Source organism: Eubalaena glacialis, chromosome 2 (assembly GCF_028564815.1).
Source record: "Eubalaena glacialis isolate mEubGla1 chromosome 2, mEubGla1.1.hap2.+ XY, whole genome shotgun sequence".
In the NCBI taxonomy this organism is placed as follows: domain Eukaryota; kingdom Metazoa; phylum Chordata; class Mammalia; order Artiodactyla; family Balaenidae; genus Eubalaena; species Eubalaena glacialis.
Window position 1 is genome coordinate 75,303,373 of NC_083717.1, and position 18,458 is coordinate 75,321,830.

At 34.5% G+C, this 18,458-nt stretch overlaps 1 protein-coding gene across 5 annotated transcripts in view; it reads left to right on the forward strand.

The window, feature by feature from the left end:
• ICE2 (interactor of little elongation complex ELL subunit 2) overlaps nt 1–18,458 on the forward strand; it is a 66,567-nt gene that overhangs the window by 19,301 nt on the left and 28,808 nt on the right. For 4 of the 5 annotated variants that reach the window (XM_061182051.1, XM_061182052.1, XM_061182050.1 and 1 more), the window contains exons 6-11: nt 5,763–5,900; nt 7,046–7,162; nt 7,336–7,495; nt 8,457–8,638; nt 15,920–16,916; nt 17,622–17,797. In XM_061182051.1, coding sequence (XP_061038034.1) covers nt 5,763–5,900; nt 7,046–7,162; nt 7,336–7,495; nt 8,457–8,638; nt 15,920–16,916; nt 17,622–17,797 — 1,770 coding nt within the window. Of the gene's footprint in view, nt 1–5,762; nt 5,901–7,045; nt 7,163–7,335; nt 7,496–8,456; nt 8,639–14,490; nt 14,533–15,919; nt 16,917–17,621; nt 17,798–18,458 lie in introns of all 5 variants that reach the window. The other variant, XM_061182054.1, reaches the window with a different exon arrangement.

An 18,458-nucleotide genomic window follows, 5' to 3' on the forward strand; every position in this document is an offset into this window, starting at 1 on the left:
GACTAAAGGCCAGGGATGCTGTTAAACATCCTACAATGTATATAATATCCCCCACAGCAAAGAATTATGGAGCCTCAAATGTCAGTAGTGCTTGTGTTGAGAAACCCTGATCTAGAGGTTTTATAGTTTTAACTTTTATGTGAATGTGTGTATGTTAATTTCAAGTTATTTTTTTGTGCAAGATGTGAGGTTTGGGTCAAAGTTTATTTTCCTTTCCTCTGGATATCTCGTTGTTCAAGCATAGTGATTCTCTACTGAGAGTGATTTTGCCTCCTACCAGACATATGTTAATGTCTAGAAATATTTTGGGTTCTCATAACTGAGGAAGGCGTGCTTCGGCATCTAGTGGGTAGAGCCAAGAATGTTGTTAAATATCCTGCAATGTAAAGGTTGGCCCCCCCAACACAAAGAATTATCTGGTCTAAAACGCCAATAGTGCCAATGTTGAGAAATTGTTTTGCGCTATTGGTTGAAAAAGCTATTTTTTCCCCTCATTAAATTGCCTTTTCACCAGTGATGTGTGGGTCAATTTCATGACTCTAGTCTGTTTCATTAATCTATACCTCTGTCTTTATGCCAATACCACCATGTCTTGTAGTGGAAGACTACAAGAAACCATCTGGTGGAAATCCTACAACTTTGTTCTTTTTTAAAATTGTTTTGGCTTTTATTGGTTCTTTGCATTTCCATGAAAACTTTGGAATCAGCTTGTCAATTTCTAGAAAAAAACTAAGTGGGACTTTAATTGGGATTGCTTTGAATCTATAGAACTTATATTAAAGTTCTATAGATTCTATAGAACTATAGAAATAATTTTTAATTATGGAAACAAATACCTCTTAAAATGATGTTTAGCTAGAGTGCCTTTTTAAATAAGATCTGACCATCTCTTGCCTATTAATTAAAAAGTTGAGTCATTTACATTCATTGTGATAATTTATGTATATAAACCTGTTTATGATTTCTATTTGTCTTTTTCTAAACTTCTTTCTTTGACTTCTTTTGAGGGGGTTGACTTTTTCCCCCTTCTTTTTTCCCTCTCTATTGATTAGGAATTTATACATTGTTGTTGTTGTTGTTCTTAGTGGTTACTCTTGAATTTTCACAATGAATTTTTTCCTTGTTGAATTACCTTGTCACCATTGACCTATGGGTAAATTTCTCAACTCTATTTAGTTCTATTAACCTATACATCTACAGAGACCGTAGAGCATTTTGACTTTCATCACATCCCTCCTCATTGATACTATTGTTTTAATGCTGTCTCTTTTTTAAACCTACCTACATTATTATTTTATATGAACAATGTTTGTCTTCATTTATCTACAAATTTGGACCTTTTTTTGCCTTTCCATCTCTTCTTTTCAAATCTACATTCTGAAATCCTCTTCATTTTTCCTGAAATGTTATATGTTCTAGATGCTCCTTTGGTGAAGGTCTCTTGGTGATGAACAATCTTCTTTTTTGTTTACCTGGAAATATTTTTATTTTGTTCTCATTCTAATAAGATAGTTTTGCTCCATACATAGTTCTAAGTTGGCAGTTTGTTTTATTTCTCAGCGTTTGACGATATAATTCTACTTTTTCTGACTCACGTATTATTATTGAAAAGTGTATTGTTTGTTTAATTGTCATTTCTTTTAGGGAATCTGCCTTTTCTTTCTGACCGCTCTTAATTTTTGGTGTATTACAGTTTCATTACAATGTACTTTATTAGAATAAAATTCTACTTGTTTCATTGTGTGTCTTGTATCTGTAGATTCAAATCCATCATCAGTTCTTGAAAATTCTCAGCCATTTTCAATTATTGCTTCTTTTTTGTTTTCCCAACTCTCTTTCTGGAATTCCCAAACTTACTAGGTTTCAGTCTGTCTTCCATTTCTCTTTTTTTGGTGTGGTAAAATATATGTAACATAAAATTTACCATTTTAACCATTTTTAAGGATAGTTCAATGGCATTAAATACTTGCGCACTGTTGTAAGTGGATTTTCATCATCCATTCCCAAACTTTTCCATCGTCCCAAACTGAAACTCTATATTCATTAAATAATAACTCATCATTCCCTCTTCCCCCCAGTCCCTGACAACCACCATTCAATTTTTTATTTCTATGAATTTAACTTCACTAGGTACTTTATATAAGTGGAGTCATTTCAATATTTGTCCTTTTGTGATTGGCTTATTTTACTTAGCATAATGTCTTCAAGATTCACCCATGTTATAGCATGTGTCAATATCCTTCCCTTTTTTAAAAATAATTTTTAATTATGGTAAAATACACATAACAAAATTTACTGTCTTAACCATTTTTATTATTTTTTTAATAGATTTTATTGATTTATTTATTTTTGGCTGCACTGGGTCTTCATTGCTGCACACAGGCTTTCTCTAGTTGCGGCTAGCGGGGGCTACTCTTTGTTGTGGTGTGCGGGCTTCTCATTGCGATGGCTTCTCTTGTTGCAGACCACGGGTTCTAGGTGCGTGGGCTTCAGTAGTTGTGGCACGTGGGCTTCAGTAGTTGTGGCTTGCAGGCTTTAGAGCACAGGCTCAGTAGTTGTGGTGCACAGGCTTAGTTGTTCCGTGGCATGTGGAATCTTCCTGGACCAGGGATCAAACCTGTGTCCCCTGCATTGGCAGGTGGATTCTTAACCACTGCGCCACCAGGGAAGCCCCTTAACCATTTTTAAATGTGCAGTTCTATAGTATTAAGTATGTTCATATTGTAGTATAGCCAATCTCCAGAACTCTCTTCATCTTGTAAAACTGAGACTCTATACCTGTTTCTGAACTGTTTCTATTCACAACACTTCTGACACCAAATATGTGGGATTTTTCCCCCATGCCAACCAGTTCTCCAGCTCTCCAGACAGTAGGCCTAGGGTTTCCATGACCCATCCCTACCTGAGTTCAATAATTAGGTAGAATGGCTTACAGAACTCAGGAAAGCACTTTACTTGCTATTTCCAGTTTATTATAAAGAATACAACTTGGGAACAGCCAAATGGAAGAGAGAGATGCATAGGGCAAGGTATGGGGGAAGAGGCACAGAGCTTCCATGCCCTTTCCAGGTACACTGCCCTCCCAGCACCTCTATGTGTTCACCAACCCAGCTCTCCGAATGCCATTGTTAAGGGGAGTTTTATGGAGATTTCATTTAGTGGGCATGCTTGATTAAATCATTGGCTGCTGGTGATTAGCTATCTATGGGCCTTTTGTCATCTAATTAGCATAAAAAAGACATTCTTATCACTTAGGGGATTCCAAGAATTTTAGGAGCTGTGTGTCAGGAACCAGGGACAAACGCGAAATATTTATTTATTATTGTGCCATTCACCATGCTACTTTCTGTCTCTGAATTTGTCTACTGTAGGTACCCCCATATAAGTGGAATCATGTAGTATTTGTCTTTTTGTGACTGGCTTATTTTACTTAGCATAATGTCTTCAAGATTCATACATGTTCTAATATGTGGCATAATTTCCTTCCTTTTTAAGGCTGAATATTCCATTGTATGTATATGGACATTTTGTTTATCCATTCATCCATTGATGGACATTTGATTTGCTTCCACCTTTTGGTTGTGAATAATGCTACTGTGAACATGGTTGTACAGATATCTTCAAATCTCTGCATTTCAAGCCTTAAATGTAGGGCTCTCCTGTTCAGCTCCCTACCTGATCTTAGAACTGGTTGAGGCATTTGCCCTCAAGCCACTTCACCTTCCATGGGTTTTCTTACTGCTCACTGCTCCTGTTTCTCCTCATTCTAGATGTTTGATGTTTATCTATTTATTTATGGTCCTTGGAGATTCTCCTCGCTTTTACCGAGCCCAGCAATGCATGAAAATTGTTAGTTGTAATTTATCCAGCATCTAGTGTTGTTTGGATAGGAGTGCTCTTCAAGGTACCTACTTTACCATATTGCCAGAAGCAGTATCTGTTTAATTTTAAGCTTCAAACATGTATGAAAACATATTATATTTTCTCTTTCTGGAGCATAGTTATTTTCATCTTTCTTTGTAAGTGATGCATGTGTTTTTGGTGTTTTTAACTTTCAAGATACTTTGAGTGTTAAATAACATTCGGGAGTGGGTGATGATGGGGAACAGCCTGAATCTCTTAACCTCCTTTGTTCACTCTTAGCAGTTTTTCAAACATAAGTAAATTACTAATTAAAATTTTTTAATTAAATATATTAAATAATGATCCTTTAGTTACTTAATATCTACCAGTTGTGAAATACCTTTAATACTATGTAGTGTATCTGAGTATAGGTATAAAACTGTCTTAGATTTTCCCTTGAATTTTTCTCTTGCCATAATTACTGAGTTAAGTGAAACTCACTTAAAAAGCACTGTAACATCTAGCATAGTTTTACCAAGAAAGATGTGCTGATAAATATCTAACCAGAGTAGTCTATATGTCACATAGTTCTTATATATTGCTTTCCTTTGCATGTTCAGATTTTTGTAATGACTTCTATAGGATAGGAATATTAGGGGTGAAAGTTGACTAATATTATAAATGAGGAGCAAAGATATTATGCAGATCCGAGTTTGCAGTTTACTAGGGCTTTTAAGAGCAAACAGAACTTCTCCATATTAACCTATATCTGCCTTAATTGCAAGTAATATCCTGATTAAATATCAAGGTCATTATTGAAAAGCGTAGAATTGAGGGGGGAAATGTGAAAGATAATAGAGAGTGAGGATTAAAGAAAGAGAGAAGAGGATATGAAACTATAGATAAAAAGATGTACTGGAGTAATGTTATTGATTTGTAACTTGACACACTTTATAAATATCTGAAGGGAAAGAGGGTGTAAGATGTAAAAATATGCTTATTGCTAAAAGCTTTTGTGGTATAAACCATATTCTAAAAGGTTCAGATTAAGGTTCATTGAGAGAAGAAGAGAAAACACATACATTTAGCCCTCCATATCCGCGGGTTCTACATCAGTGGATATGGAGGGCTGACCGTACTATACCGTTTCATATAAGGGATTTGAACATCCTTGGATTTTGGTATCCATGGGGGATTCCAGAGATGCGAGGGACAACTGTATCTTAGAAGATAATGTAGTATGTATGGTTTTATAACTCCCCTACCCCCTCCAAAACTGCTGTGCTTCTTTAAGTTATTTACATGTTATCACATGCTTGGGTGAAACTGTGAATTTTTCTTCCTCATTACATTTCCTGGTAAGTCATTAATATTTTGAGAACATTTTGGAGAGAAGAAAATACTAAATACTCCATCATTTGAAGTAGTTATAAAATTTCTCATTTATTTTTTAGATTGAAGGTTAGAATGACCTGTAAGATAACTACTTCATTAATTCATTGTGCTTGGGGATCTTTTTAGGGTATTAAACTTACTTATTTCTAATCATTCATGTAACTGCTTTTATTCCCATAAAGTGTGTTAAAATTTTCACGTGGCTTTATTTCTTTGACAGTTTCTTAAATAGCAGAGAAAATATGATGTGTCTTCTCTAACTTTAAATTTTAATACAATTGCTAATTTTAGTATTATTAAACATCAATGTTTTAAGAAATTAGGTTAAAAAGAATTGTTACAAAAAATAAGAGTTTAAATCAAGTAAGGAATATACAGTATGCCTGTATTGTTAGAAGTTGGGTTAATGAAATGAAGCTCATATTTGACATGAATAATTATTTAGTCACATGTAACTAAGTTATTTTTGTTGCATTATTAGAGAAGTACAAAAAAATGAATTTCTCTTAATTTTTATTTTTTAGCAAATTTTAAAAGCTTGTATTGAACAAGTGAAAAAGTATCCAGAATTCTATACTCTCCATGAAGTCACCAGCTTAATGGGATTCTTCCCATTCAGAATAGAGATGGGATTAAAGTTAGAAAAAACTCTTCTCGCATTGGTAAGGTTTACCATAAGAAAATAAAAATAAACTTACTTTTGTCTGAAACATCATCTGTATTTCACACAGAAGCATAATTTAGATATATTTCAGTATTTATGTTTAAATTTTGAGCAGTAACGAGATATAATTTTTAAAATACGCAGTACAAATGTGTCCCCTTTTATTGTACGACTACCATTACTTGATGTTTTTAAAAATATCACTACCGGGACTTCCCTGGTGGTCCAGTGGTTAAGACTCTGCACTCCCAGTGCAGGGGGCCTGGGTTCAATCCCTGGTCAGGGAACCAAATCCCACATGCCGCAACGAAGATCCCGCGTGCCACCAGCTAAGACCCGGTGCAGCCAAATAAATAAATAAATAAATAAATAAATATTTAAAGAAAAAAGAAAAAGTTAAAAAAAAATATCACTACCAACTTTATTTCTTGATTTTCTTTTCTTAGTTTCCATCTCTTTTATGTTTCTGAATACAAGCAGAAAGCCCCTTTTCTTTTAAGGGGATTTTACTCAAAATCATATTGGAAGTATGTGTGTGTAAAGAAGATATTTTAGAGTTTCTCTTATACCCTGCTATGACTTGTACTTCATAAAATGAGAGGTTAGAATTTAAAATGACAGGGAAAATTTCACGGCACCCTTATCTTGGACCCTTTTTTAAAAAAAAACCTATATGGGGGACTTCCCTGGTGGTACAATGGTTAAGAATCCGCCTTCCAATGCAGGGGACGCAGGTTTGATCCCTGGTCAGGGAACTAAGATCCCACATGCCGCAGGGCATCTAAGCCCACATGCCGCAACTACAGAGCCCACGCACCCCAACTATAGAGCCCACGCGCTCTGTAGCCCGCGCGCCACAACTAGAGAGCCTGCGCACCACAACGAAAGATCCCGTGTGACCCAGCTAAGACCCAATGCAACCAAAAATAAATAAATAAATAAAATCTTAAAAAAAAACAAAACTATATGGTGGTTGTCAAGTAAAAACATTAAGGTCTTGTCTTAAGAAGGCTCTAAATTTGATATTTGCATTTAGTACAATGAAGACTTTTAAGTTATAAGTTTCATATGATGAAAAGATACTTAAGGAAAAAAATACATCAAGATTTCTGCAATAAAACATTCATTTTTTTTCTTATTTAGGGCAGTGTAAAATATGTGAAAACAGTATTTCCCTCAATGCCTGCAAAGTTGCAGCTGTCAAAAGATAACATACCTACCACTGAAACACCAGAACAAACAGCTGCAGCTATGCATTATGTAAGTAGTAAAGTGGTTTTGGATCTTCCCAAGCAATCTTCTGTACCTCATAAAGTACATGTAACCTGGTTGTTCTAAAGTACCCTTCCTGAATTTCTCCCTTCTTTTCATTATTTAATCAAAGAAGTTTCCAATAAGTGTAATCAAGTAACAAATTTTATGTTGTTTTTCAGGACATTAGTAAAGACTCAAATGCAGAGAAGCTTGTTGCAAGATATCACCCTCAGATAGCTCTAACTAGTCAAGCATTATTTACCTTATTAAATAATCATGGACCAAGCTACAAGGAACAGTGGGAAATTCCAGTGTGTATTCAAGTAATACCTGTCGCAGGTTTGTGATTTGCCATGTCAAGTAACACTCTCAAAAGAGGAGTTGAAACAGTTCTATTTCAGCTGTCTAATTATAAGTGGTCATTTGTCAAATACAAAAAGCTAAGTTTTGATTTAAGGAGGATGTAAATTTGACAATTACATTCAGTAGAAGAACTTTTTAATATATAGTGCTAAGTATACAATTGACACTGATAAATGAGTTTTTAGATTTACAGGACCTGTATGCATGCTGGGTGTGTGAGAAGTAGAGAAAAAATTATAGTTTAGGGTGGCCAAAGATACATGAAATGGTGAGGTTATTCTGTCTTTCACTGAAATAAAAGGAATGTAATACTTTATTAGACAGCCTCAAATGGATTAGTTTCCAGGGTTTATTTACTTACCTATTATTGGAATTCAGATTTAAATAAGTCTATACTTATAAGATAGTCTCTCTCTTAACGGTAAAATTAATATTTACACATAAATTCTGTACAAAATATTATTCCCCTTCTATTTTTGTTCATATTTAATAATTTTCTCATATCTTTTAGAATTAATATTCTTGTATGTAATAACATAATTGGAGTAAATGAAGGACTATGTCTAAAAACAAAACTACAAATTAGAGTTAAATGTAATATATTCTCCGTGGTAAACATTTTATCACTTTTTGAAAGTATAAACCAAGAGGAACCGAGTAATAATGACAGTAAAAGTACAACAATATAAAACAGAAAATCTTTTTTTAAATTGTTAGAAAAAGAACATATTTTTCTTGCCAGTAAGAGTCTCTTGCCCTTAGATCTCTAAGGGACTTAAAAAATCTTTTCATTCAAGGCACACGTATGGGACATGTGCTTCCAGTTTCCTATCCTGTGTCTCTTTGTTTAGTAATTCTTCTGTTATACATCCTGGTTTTTTTTTTTTTTAATATGACTACTAGTAACTAATCACTCCCATTCTTTTTCTGTTTTAAGGTTCAAAACCAGTTAAAGTAATTTATATTAATTCACCACTTCCCCAAAAGAAAATGACAATGAGAGAGAGAAATCAAATCTTCCATGAAGTTCCCTTAAAATTCATGATGTCCAAAAACACAACTGTTCCAGTCTCTGCAGTATTTATGGACAAACCAGAAGATTATATATCTGAAATGGATGTATGTAATGCTTTCTTTTCTTTTTCTTAAGAGAATGTACTTGTTTATCCTTTTGAAGAATAACATTTTATTGCAAGTCTCTAAATCTGGTAGTTAAAAATACAGACTTTAGATTGAAACTTGAAATTGAACCCCACATGGATCTAGACTTTAGACAACTAATTTAACCTCCTTCAGCCTCAGTTTTCTTCTTTTATAAAAGAAAGATGATAATACCTACTTCATAAAATTGCTGTCAGGATTAAGTTTGGTATTTATACGTAAGATGCTGAGCACAGTCTTTAGTACGTATGTACTAAAAATTCAGTCAATAATGGTGATCATAGTGGTGATGGTTTTATTTAATTAGTCTCATTCGTATTCAAGAGTTTTTAAGTATGAAAAGGAACAGATGAGTTTGACTGGGGCAGAAAGAATTTGCCAGATTGTTAATCCTTTTTAGTGTATGCTTATTATCTGCGTGACCATAGGCAAACTACATAATCTCTGTGTCTAGTTTGCTCTGTCTGTAAGATGGGTATCATGATAACCTAACTCATAGTATTTTTGGGGATTAAATGAGTTAGTACACCTAAAGCATTTAGAACAATGCTTGGTACTCCATAAATACTAGCTTTTATTATTTTGTGTATTTTGAAATATTTTTCCATGATTATTAGAGCAAGACATTCTGTTTATACAAAACTTTATTCATCCATTCCACAAATATTTATTGAGCAGATACTGTTCCATGCACTGAGGTTACAGCAGTAAATAAAAATCAAGTCTCTTTTCTTTCAGAACTTACATTAGTGTCAGAGGGCACAGATAATTAAAACAGTATCAAAAAAGCACGTATTGATAAATGCTATGCAGAAAAATGGAGTAGGTTAAGGGAAAAGAGATGGGAATGGGATTCATGATCAGGAAGGCTTTTCCAAGGACAGGAAGTTTGAACAGGGACTTGAATAAAGTGAGAGAGCAAACAAAATTAGAAAATAAAATAGAAAAATTTTTTCTGATTTACATATAAGAGCTCATACTATTTTAAGAATATTGGCCTTTTGTCTTTCATATTGGTTTATGTTTTTTTTGGTTTGCCATTTGCCTTTCAGTATTTTTATGATGTGTATGTCATAAAGCACTTCCAACTTAAGTTTTTTGGAGGTATTTTTGTTTTTTTGTTTTGTTTTACATTTTTAAATCTACCTAAAATTTATATTGGTGTGAGGTGAATGTCAGTAAGTAACAAGTGCTATGAAGAAACATGAAGTAGGTTAAGAGGGATGAAAAGTGACAGAGTAACTGCTTTCAGTAATGGCAGACCAAGTAATTTGGTCCTTCCATTACCGATGACAACTAAAAAAAGCTGGACATATTATATAAGTTTATTTCTTAGAATCATCAAAGACCTAACAAGATAGGGGGGACTTACAGGACTGAGATACTAAAGAAGACCAGAATCCAGGTTGGTAAGCCTGTCACTTAGGGTAGTTTTTGCCCTGAATGGTATTTGCCAGTTCTGAAGAGGCAACAGAAAATGTGCTTTTGGCAGCATCACAGGACTAGGGGGACAAAAGTCAGAGTTCAGTTTTCCACCATGAGCTTGGACCCTGCAGGGCTACACCCCAGGAGTAAGAGTGAACAAGAAATAAATCAGCTTTCTTGTAGATTGTATTCTGGGTTTTCAGGCCTTGAACTTGGATTCAGATGCTTTTGGATTGCTAGTGTCTCTAGATACCTAGCAAAAGCAAGTGAAAATAATTCTTAGAGGAACAGAATGTCATTTTGAGCCTCAAATTATTTCTACAAATAAGTTTTTAAATATAGCATCTGGAAAACATTTAAAGATAACTAGACACTGGAGGAGTAAATAAAAATGAAGTTTCTTTTCATGTACTGGATACTCTGAGCAACAACCATCACAAACAGTGACCAAAGAAATAGACTCACAGAAATGGATCCTAGAATTATCAGTCACAAACTGTGAGCCAACTCTGTTTAATTATACAGCATGCAAGAAAATTAAAGCCATGCTTTAATTGGAAGGAATATGCCTTGCAGTGCAGGGGATGCGGGTTCGATCCATGGTCAGGGAACTAAGATCCCACGTGCCGCGGGACAACTAAGCCCGTGAGCCACAACTACTGAGTTCGTGCGCCTCAACCAGAGAGCCTGCGTGCTGCAAACTAGAGCTCACATTCTCTGGAGCCCGTGCACCACAACTACAGAGCCCACACGCCCTGGATCCTGCACGCTACAGCTAGGGAGAGAAAACCCGCATGCCACAACTAGAGAGAAGCCCACATGCCGCAACTAGAGAGAAGCCCGTGTGCTGCAACGAAGACCCAATGCAGCCAAATAAATAAGTAAATAAATAAATATTTATTTATTTATTTATTTTTTAAAAGTACAGTTAAGAATTCTGTAAAGGGGGTTATTAGCACATTAGATAAAACTGATAAGAGAATTAATAAACTGGAAGATGGGTCTGAAATGACTATAATGAAACAGGCAACAAAAAGAAAATATGGAGAATAGGACAAGAGGTATAGAGAATGTAGTGAGAATGTCTAACATTTGTGTACTTGCACCCAAAAGGGAGGTGTAAAAGAGGTAATGGGACCAAACCATACTTGGAGACAAAGAAAAAACTCTTAAAAGCCACCAGAGAAACAAAAGGCACATTAGCTATAAAGGACTGAGACGTTAGACTGGCAAGTAACTTCTCAACAACAACGATGGAAGCCAGAAGACATTGGGACAATATATTCTCCTGAGAGAAAATAACTCTCTTACTAAAATTCTCTAACCAGTGAAATATCCTTAAATAATAAAAAATTAAGAAAAGATATTTTCAGATAAAAACTGAGTTTGCTACTAGCAGACCTCTAATGGATATTCTTCAGGCACAAGGAAAATAATCCCAGATGGAAAGAGGATGGTGAAAGATGCAAGAGTGAATCAAGAATAACAAAAGTAAAAATAATGTGGATGGGCTCTAATTTGTAGGTGAGTGCAGGGGCGCTCGGGAACTTAAATAGTTCTGAGATGACCTGGGTCCTAAGAACTCTAGAAACTAACCAGCCGAAGTTCCTTCCAAGACAAAAGCTTTGGCTTAGGAAAATTCACCAGTGGTAAAGTTCATATTGAGCAGAACAAGGACATTAAAGGTAAAGGAGAAATAAGTTTTCAGATAATTGTGGGAGAGGGAAATAGAGAAAGCAGATATCAGAATGTACTAAAGATTTTATATGCACACACAAACACATACAAACCTACATGCATACATACATACATCATGGTAACAGTGAAGCATGGGCTTAGAGCCATGAAGCTGAGAAAGCTATCCTGGCACACTCTCACACAGGATTGTCCTCCTGCAGAAGCAGGTGCGCCCATCTCAATTAAACATGAGAAACAGAAGAGGATTGTTGATGGAAATTCTTACAAAGTTATTAGAGGAAGAAAAGACAATTGCTATAACATTTCTACAGTCAAATGAAGAAAGATGTACCCACAGAACAGATGAAAACTAATGTGTTCATCCTTTGCCCTAGAAATCTCACTTCTAGAAATGTAGCTCAGAAGTACACTAGGAAAAGAAGAATATATTTGTGCAGGGTATTCACTGCAACTATAGGTATTCATTAGAAACAGTCGTCATGTCCCTTAATAGGGTATTTATTAAATAAACTGTACATCTTCAGTAGCATACTATGCAGCTATTACAGGCATACCTTGTTTTATCGCACATTGCTTTATTGCACTTCAAAGATGCTGCGTTTTTTACAAATGGAAGGCTTGTGGTAACCCTGCATCAAGCAAGTCTGTCATCGCCCTTTTTCCAACAGCATTTGCTCACTTCATGTCACTGTGTCACATTTTGGTAATTCTTGCAGTATTTCAAACTTAATCATATTTGTTATGGTGATCTGTGATCACTGATTTTTTTTTTTTTTTTTGTGATCACTGATTTTTGATGTTACTATTACAAACTTGCTGAAGGCTCAGATGATGGTTAGCGCTTTTTAGCAGTAAAGTATTTTTCTTAAGACATGTACGTTTTTAAAGACATAATGCTATTGCACACTTAATAGACTATAGTGTAAACATATCTTTATATGTACTGGGAAACCAAAAAAATTTGTGTGACTCACTTTTTTGTAGTATTTGCTTTATTGTCGTGGTTTGGAACCAAACACACTGTCTCCAAGGTAGGCCTATGAAAAGAATCAGAAGGCTCTAGGTATGCAGCTGTAGTGTGATATCCAAGATATACTGTTTAAGTGAAAATGGTCACTCAGAGAATTAAGTGACTATACATCCTTAAAGATTTATATCCCAAATTCAAAAAGAATTGCCAAAAATCTTAAACTGAATTTAGTAATCATATTATTAGTAATGATATTTCTGTTGTTATTTTGAACACATTAGATGGTATGATAAAGCAAATAAGTACTTATATTTATATTAGAAACCAAGAATTTTAGCATAAGAAATACAAATGCCAATCAAAGGGCTTAAGTAAAAACCTTAAAATAATATTGGAATTATATAAAAAAGATGCCAGTGCCAACTTGAAGGGTTTCCCATTGGCCAGAGTGTGTCAGTTTGACCATGACAAAGAATAACTGCAGTGGATGGAAACATATGAAATAGTTAAAATCCATGAATTCATAATAATATCTTTTTAAAAAAGTATTAGTCACCTTTGGAGGATGCTAGTGTATCAAGTCATTATTCTGAAAAATGATTTTTGAAAATTCAAGTATTTGTCTTACTTTTCCAGTACAAACTGTATTTCAGGTAATGATGAAATATGACTGTTACCATTTTGCAGTTCCTAATGAAATAGTGAATCTAGGCAGTGATCATCATCAATGACTGCTAAAAGCATTAGAAGATTAATAAGGAATTTTAATGGCTAGATTAGTTTGTTGACCCTTGATGAATCAACAGAACGGTTGTAATATCACAAGAAGAAAGATAACCAGATGACATTAGCCTCCTGATTGAAGTGGGAAGTACACAGTACCACATATAACATGTTCAGATTTTTTAAAATGTGCCTGAATCTGATCAAGCTACTAGATCATTTTAATAGGAAATGTAGGGGAAGAGTGTGTTAAATGATATCATGGGGATGCAAAATCCAGAATATGGAAAATTTTATAGGATAACTGATCTAGTTTCTTCTACAAATACCTGGTGGATATGGGAGTTGGCAGAGTATGGGGGAGAGGCATTTGACAAATAAATTTGAGAGACATCAACCAAATGCAGTGTAGGGATCTTGGTTGGATCCTGATTCCAATAAACAATTCTAAAAAGAAATTTATCAGACTAGGAAATTTTAACACTGATTAGATATTTCCAGCCATTAAGGAAGTGTTAATTTATTGATATAATTAATATGTTTTACAGAAGAATCCTTTTATAACCACATACTAAAATATTTACAGATAAACTGCTGTTTTTACTTTATCCAAATTTGTTCTATCAGGGGTTGAGAACATTGTTTTTCAATTCATTAATTTTGGTTTTATATTTATGAAATTTCTTCATTTTATTATTGTGATTATATTATTCTTTTCCTGTTTCTTGAAAAGGCTATGAATGATGCTTCAGATTTTTAATGTCCAGTGTTCTCTTTTTTATTGCTTTTTAAGTATTCTGTAATTATCATTTTAATTTCTTCTTTTATCCAATAATTTGGAGAGTTTTTAAATTTCCAAGTTCTTGGGTTTATTATTGTTTGTTTACTTTTTTCTTAATGATTTCTAATTTTATTTTCTTCTAAACAGAGAGTCAGACCTTAACAGATTCTGCTTTATACTATATTGATGTTTTCTTTGTGTATTAATTTATAGTCCATCTTTGGAAATGCCCCTTCGATCCTTGGGAGGGAAAAGGTATATCTTTGCAGTCTATATGTATGTTTTCAGTCATTCACGTATCTTTGTTTCAGTCATTAAATATTATTCATACTTTCTACATCCCTATCTTTACTAAGAGACAGTGTATCAATGACCAAGTATGGTTGTGTTTCTGTCAAATTTTCCTTTTATTTTTCAGTTTTGACAATTTTGATGTTGTTATTTGACATGTCACAGTTCATTGTCTATTCATCATGGATTGCATCTTTTTCAACATAGGATTCCTTTTTCTATCTAATGCTTTTTGCATTGACTTCTCTCTAACACACTTAATATTGCTAGTCCTTCTTTCTTTATTCCTTGATGTCATGTCCCATTGTTTTGTTTTGAACCTTTTTGTGTAAGAATGCCTCATGTAAACAGCGTATAGTTTAATTTTATTTTTTGACTAGATGTGGTAGTCTTTTTATTTTAGTAAGTGCTACCATTTGCTGAGAAACTACTTACTACGTACAAGGACTATGCCAAGAAACTTTCTATATATAATTTCTCATTTAATCCTTAGAACAAACCCAAGAGGATGACCTTATTATCCCTATTTCAGAGATGAGGAAGTTGAGTTTCAGAGAGGTAAAGTAATTTACACAGGTAGATCTTTCTTACTCACTGCCTGAAGCTGTCAGAATATTTTTCTCTCAAATCCTAAACTGTAATCCAATTCGATGGTATTTATCTAAAGTGCTCTGCCAGACTGAGGAGAGATGTTGCTACCTGGGGAGAAGATAATTTATTCCTGAATAAATTAGAACTGTCTGTAGTTCTTCCGTTACCCAAACAGTACATGAAAAACTATAACCTCAGTGGCTTCATGTCCTAGAATACAATAAAACCACTTCCTATCCATTTCTCCTCGTATTACTGAGAGTTGTTTTCCCTGAGTAGATGTAAAAAGAAAGTCACTGATTGATGTGAGAGGCTGTTGAGAGCAGCTTCTCATTAGAGAGCAGCTTCCTTACCGTGGCGAAGACGCTTTCCTCCTGGTCAGCTAAGTCTCTGCAAGAGTGTATAAAGTGGGTATGAATGAAGATCTTCTGCCTTCCTATTTGGCCTTACATTTCTTCTTTGTGGTCCTGTCTGTTTTTGATTAGTGGAAATACCTCTTGACATGTGGTAGTTCACAAGTATTCCCCATTTCCTGTGGTATTGCAACTTGGCAAATTTTTCTGTGTTTCATCAACATTTCAATGGGAAGGTAAGGTTAACTAAATTAGTTGCTAGTAGTTTGTCAAAGCAGGAGCCTTTCAAAGCCATTAGACTTTTCTTTCTACTTTTAAAGAGTATGAACTATGTTTGTGATGGGACATTGATGGGTGAGGGGTGGCCTGGAATTTTTGCTAATAGTTTGCCAATATATTTTCTTAAGATGTCTTATGAAGTTAATGAGTGCCGAAAAATTGAGACCCATGAAAATTTGGATCTGGATTTTGATGATGACGTCACAGAACTTGAAACTTTTGGAGTAACCACCACCAAACCATCAAAGTCACCGAGTCCAGCAAGTACTTCCATAGTACCCAACATGACAGATATGCCCACAGCCCCCAGCATAGCAATCGCATCTGAGGCACCAACTGCACCAGACATTACTGCTCATTCTAGAAGTTTATCTCAGATTCTGATGGAACAGCTGCAGAAGGAGAAACAGCTGGTGACTGGTATGGACAATGGCCCTGAAGAGTGCAAAAATAAAGACGATCAGGGATTTATCCCCTGTGGTGAAAATGTATCAAATTCTGAGAAGTCTTTGGTACAAGATAGTGACTTGAAAACATCTGAGGCCTTACAATTAGAAAGTTCTTCAGAAATTGAAACCTCTAATAAAAATGATATGGATTCTGATATGGAGTGTGTTGATGAAAGAGTGAATGTTCCAGAGAACACAGACAATAATTCAAAGGAAAAGGCTGTTACATCGGAAGCAGCTAAAACTGAAGATGTAATTCTTTGCCATAGTGATACAGATGAAGACTGTTTAATCATTGATACAGAGTGTCAAAATAATAGTAATGGAAAGGCAGCTGATATGGGTTCTAATTTAAGTTCTAAACCAGCTAGCCTAGATTCTTCCTCAGGACAGGCTTCTGTAGGAAACCAGACTAATACTACTTGTAGTCCTGAAGAGTCATGTGTTTTAAAAAAACCTATCAAACGAGTGTATAAAAAATTTGATCCAGTTGGAGAAATTTTAAAAATGCAGGATGAACTCTTAAAACCAATTTCCAGAAAAATACCTGAAATGCCGTTGATGAATTCAGAAAATTCTAAACAACCTCCTAGTTCTGAGCAACCCTCTGCTACTTCAGATGCCTCTAGTTGGCCAAAATCTATATGGCCTTCTGCGTTTCAGAAGCCAAAAGGACGTACGTAAATATTTACAAAGAATTTTATATTAACTGTTTTGCTTGTTCCTTATCCTTAGGTTTTTTTTTCCCCCTCTTTCCCCTACTTTCTCTTTGTTATAATATGTTTGTGATCTTTATATAGTCATTGATAGTTCATTTTCCAATCTACTGATCAATATTTCAGCTTTCAAAACCTTCACTCTAACAGTGTACCCACAGTTGTATGGATTTTTGTAACCTATGTTTATCCAACATTTACGATGGCTGCTAAGCTATAGATAATGTGGTTTGCTGAACTGATGAAGGGAAAGTCCATCAAAAATAATGATACATATTTATTAGTCTAAATTTACTTATTCTTGGTGTTTAGACTATAGTTTTGTACTTTTTCATTTTGTGAAATAGATATAAGGCTGCACCTCAACTCTGCCTCGATTATGAATAACACTACTTTTTTAAACTTATTTTTTCTTCATATGTTGTCTCACTGATTTATAGTTTGCCTAGGGTTAGTGAAGGTAGTAGGTAAAAGGAAGAGAACCCTAAAGCTTTGATTTCAGCTCTTGCTGGAGTTCCAGTAAAAGTAAACAGAAATGGTAATAGTGTAATGGTCAACTCAGAGGAAACAGAAGGTTGATAGTTGAATTGTTTTATCTTGGATTATGATGGATAAAGGGCTAATGTATTTTAAAATAAAAATGACAAATATAATTATTTTTAAAGGATTGCCATATGAACTTCAGGACTATGTTGAAGATACATCAGAATATGTAGCTCCTCAGGAAGGAAATTTTGTTTACAAGCTATTTAGCCTACAAGACCTGTTGTTACTTGTGCGATGCAGTGTCCAGAGGATAGAGACCAGACCACGTTCTAAAAAACGGAAGAAAATCAGAAGAGTAAGTTGTTACCTGGGGAGTTAGGGTGTGGTAGCATAAGTAGATGATAAGCAAATATTTAACATGCCATTGTTATGAAGTTTAATTTTAAATTGTTGATCACTCTTATTAGAGTAGTTTTTTCAGGTTGAGTTTTTTTAGTAAAATACTGAGAACACTTTTAATAAAGTGTTTAGTTCAATGTAATAGTCATGAGTGCCAATAACATTCTTGCATGGAATATATAAACTTAGTGAAAAACGGCACCATTATAGATATGACCTAGACTGGCACGTATGTTCCCGCTTTCTCTGTGAATTTGGATTTCCTTTATGACATATTAGCCTCTTTCTTTCTTACTTTGGGAATCTTTTTGAGTCATTTTAGAAGTTCACATTTTGAAAGGTGGGCTTTCATACACATTTGAAATGTCTTCCCAGGACTGTTAGAAAACCAAATGTCTTCCTTTCTTTTTCCCCTATTGTTTCTTTTGGGATTTGATATAAATATTTCCCTCAGTTAAAAAAGTTTTTGCTACAATTTGAGTAATTGGTTCTTTCGGCAGTTTGCTATATTTGATATTTTAAGCTCTCTTTCAGATTAATTTGATTTTTGTGTGTGTAACCACTGAATTCAGGTAAATAAAGAGGAGCTTTTATGGTATAATTGATTACATAAGAAA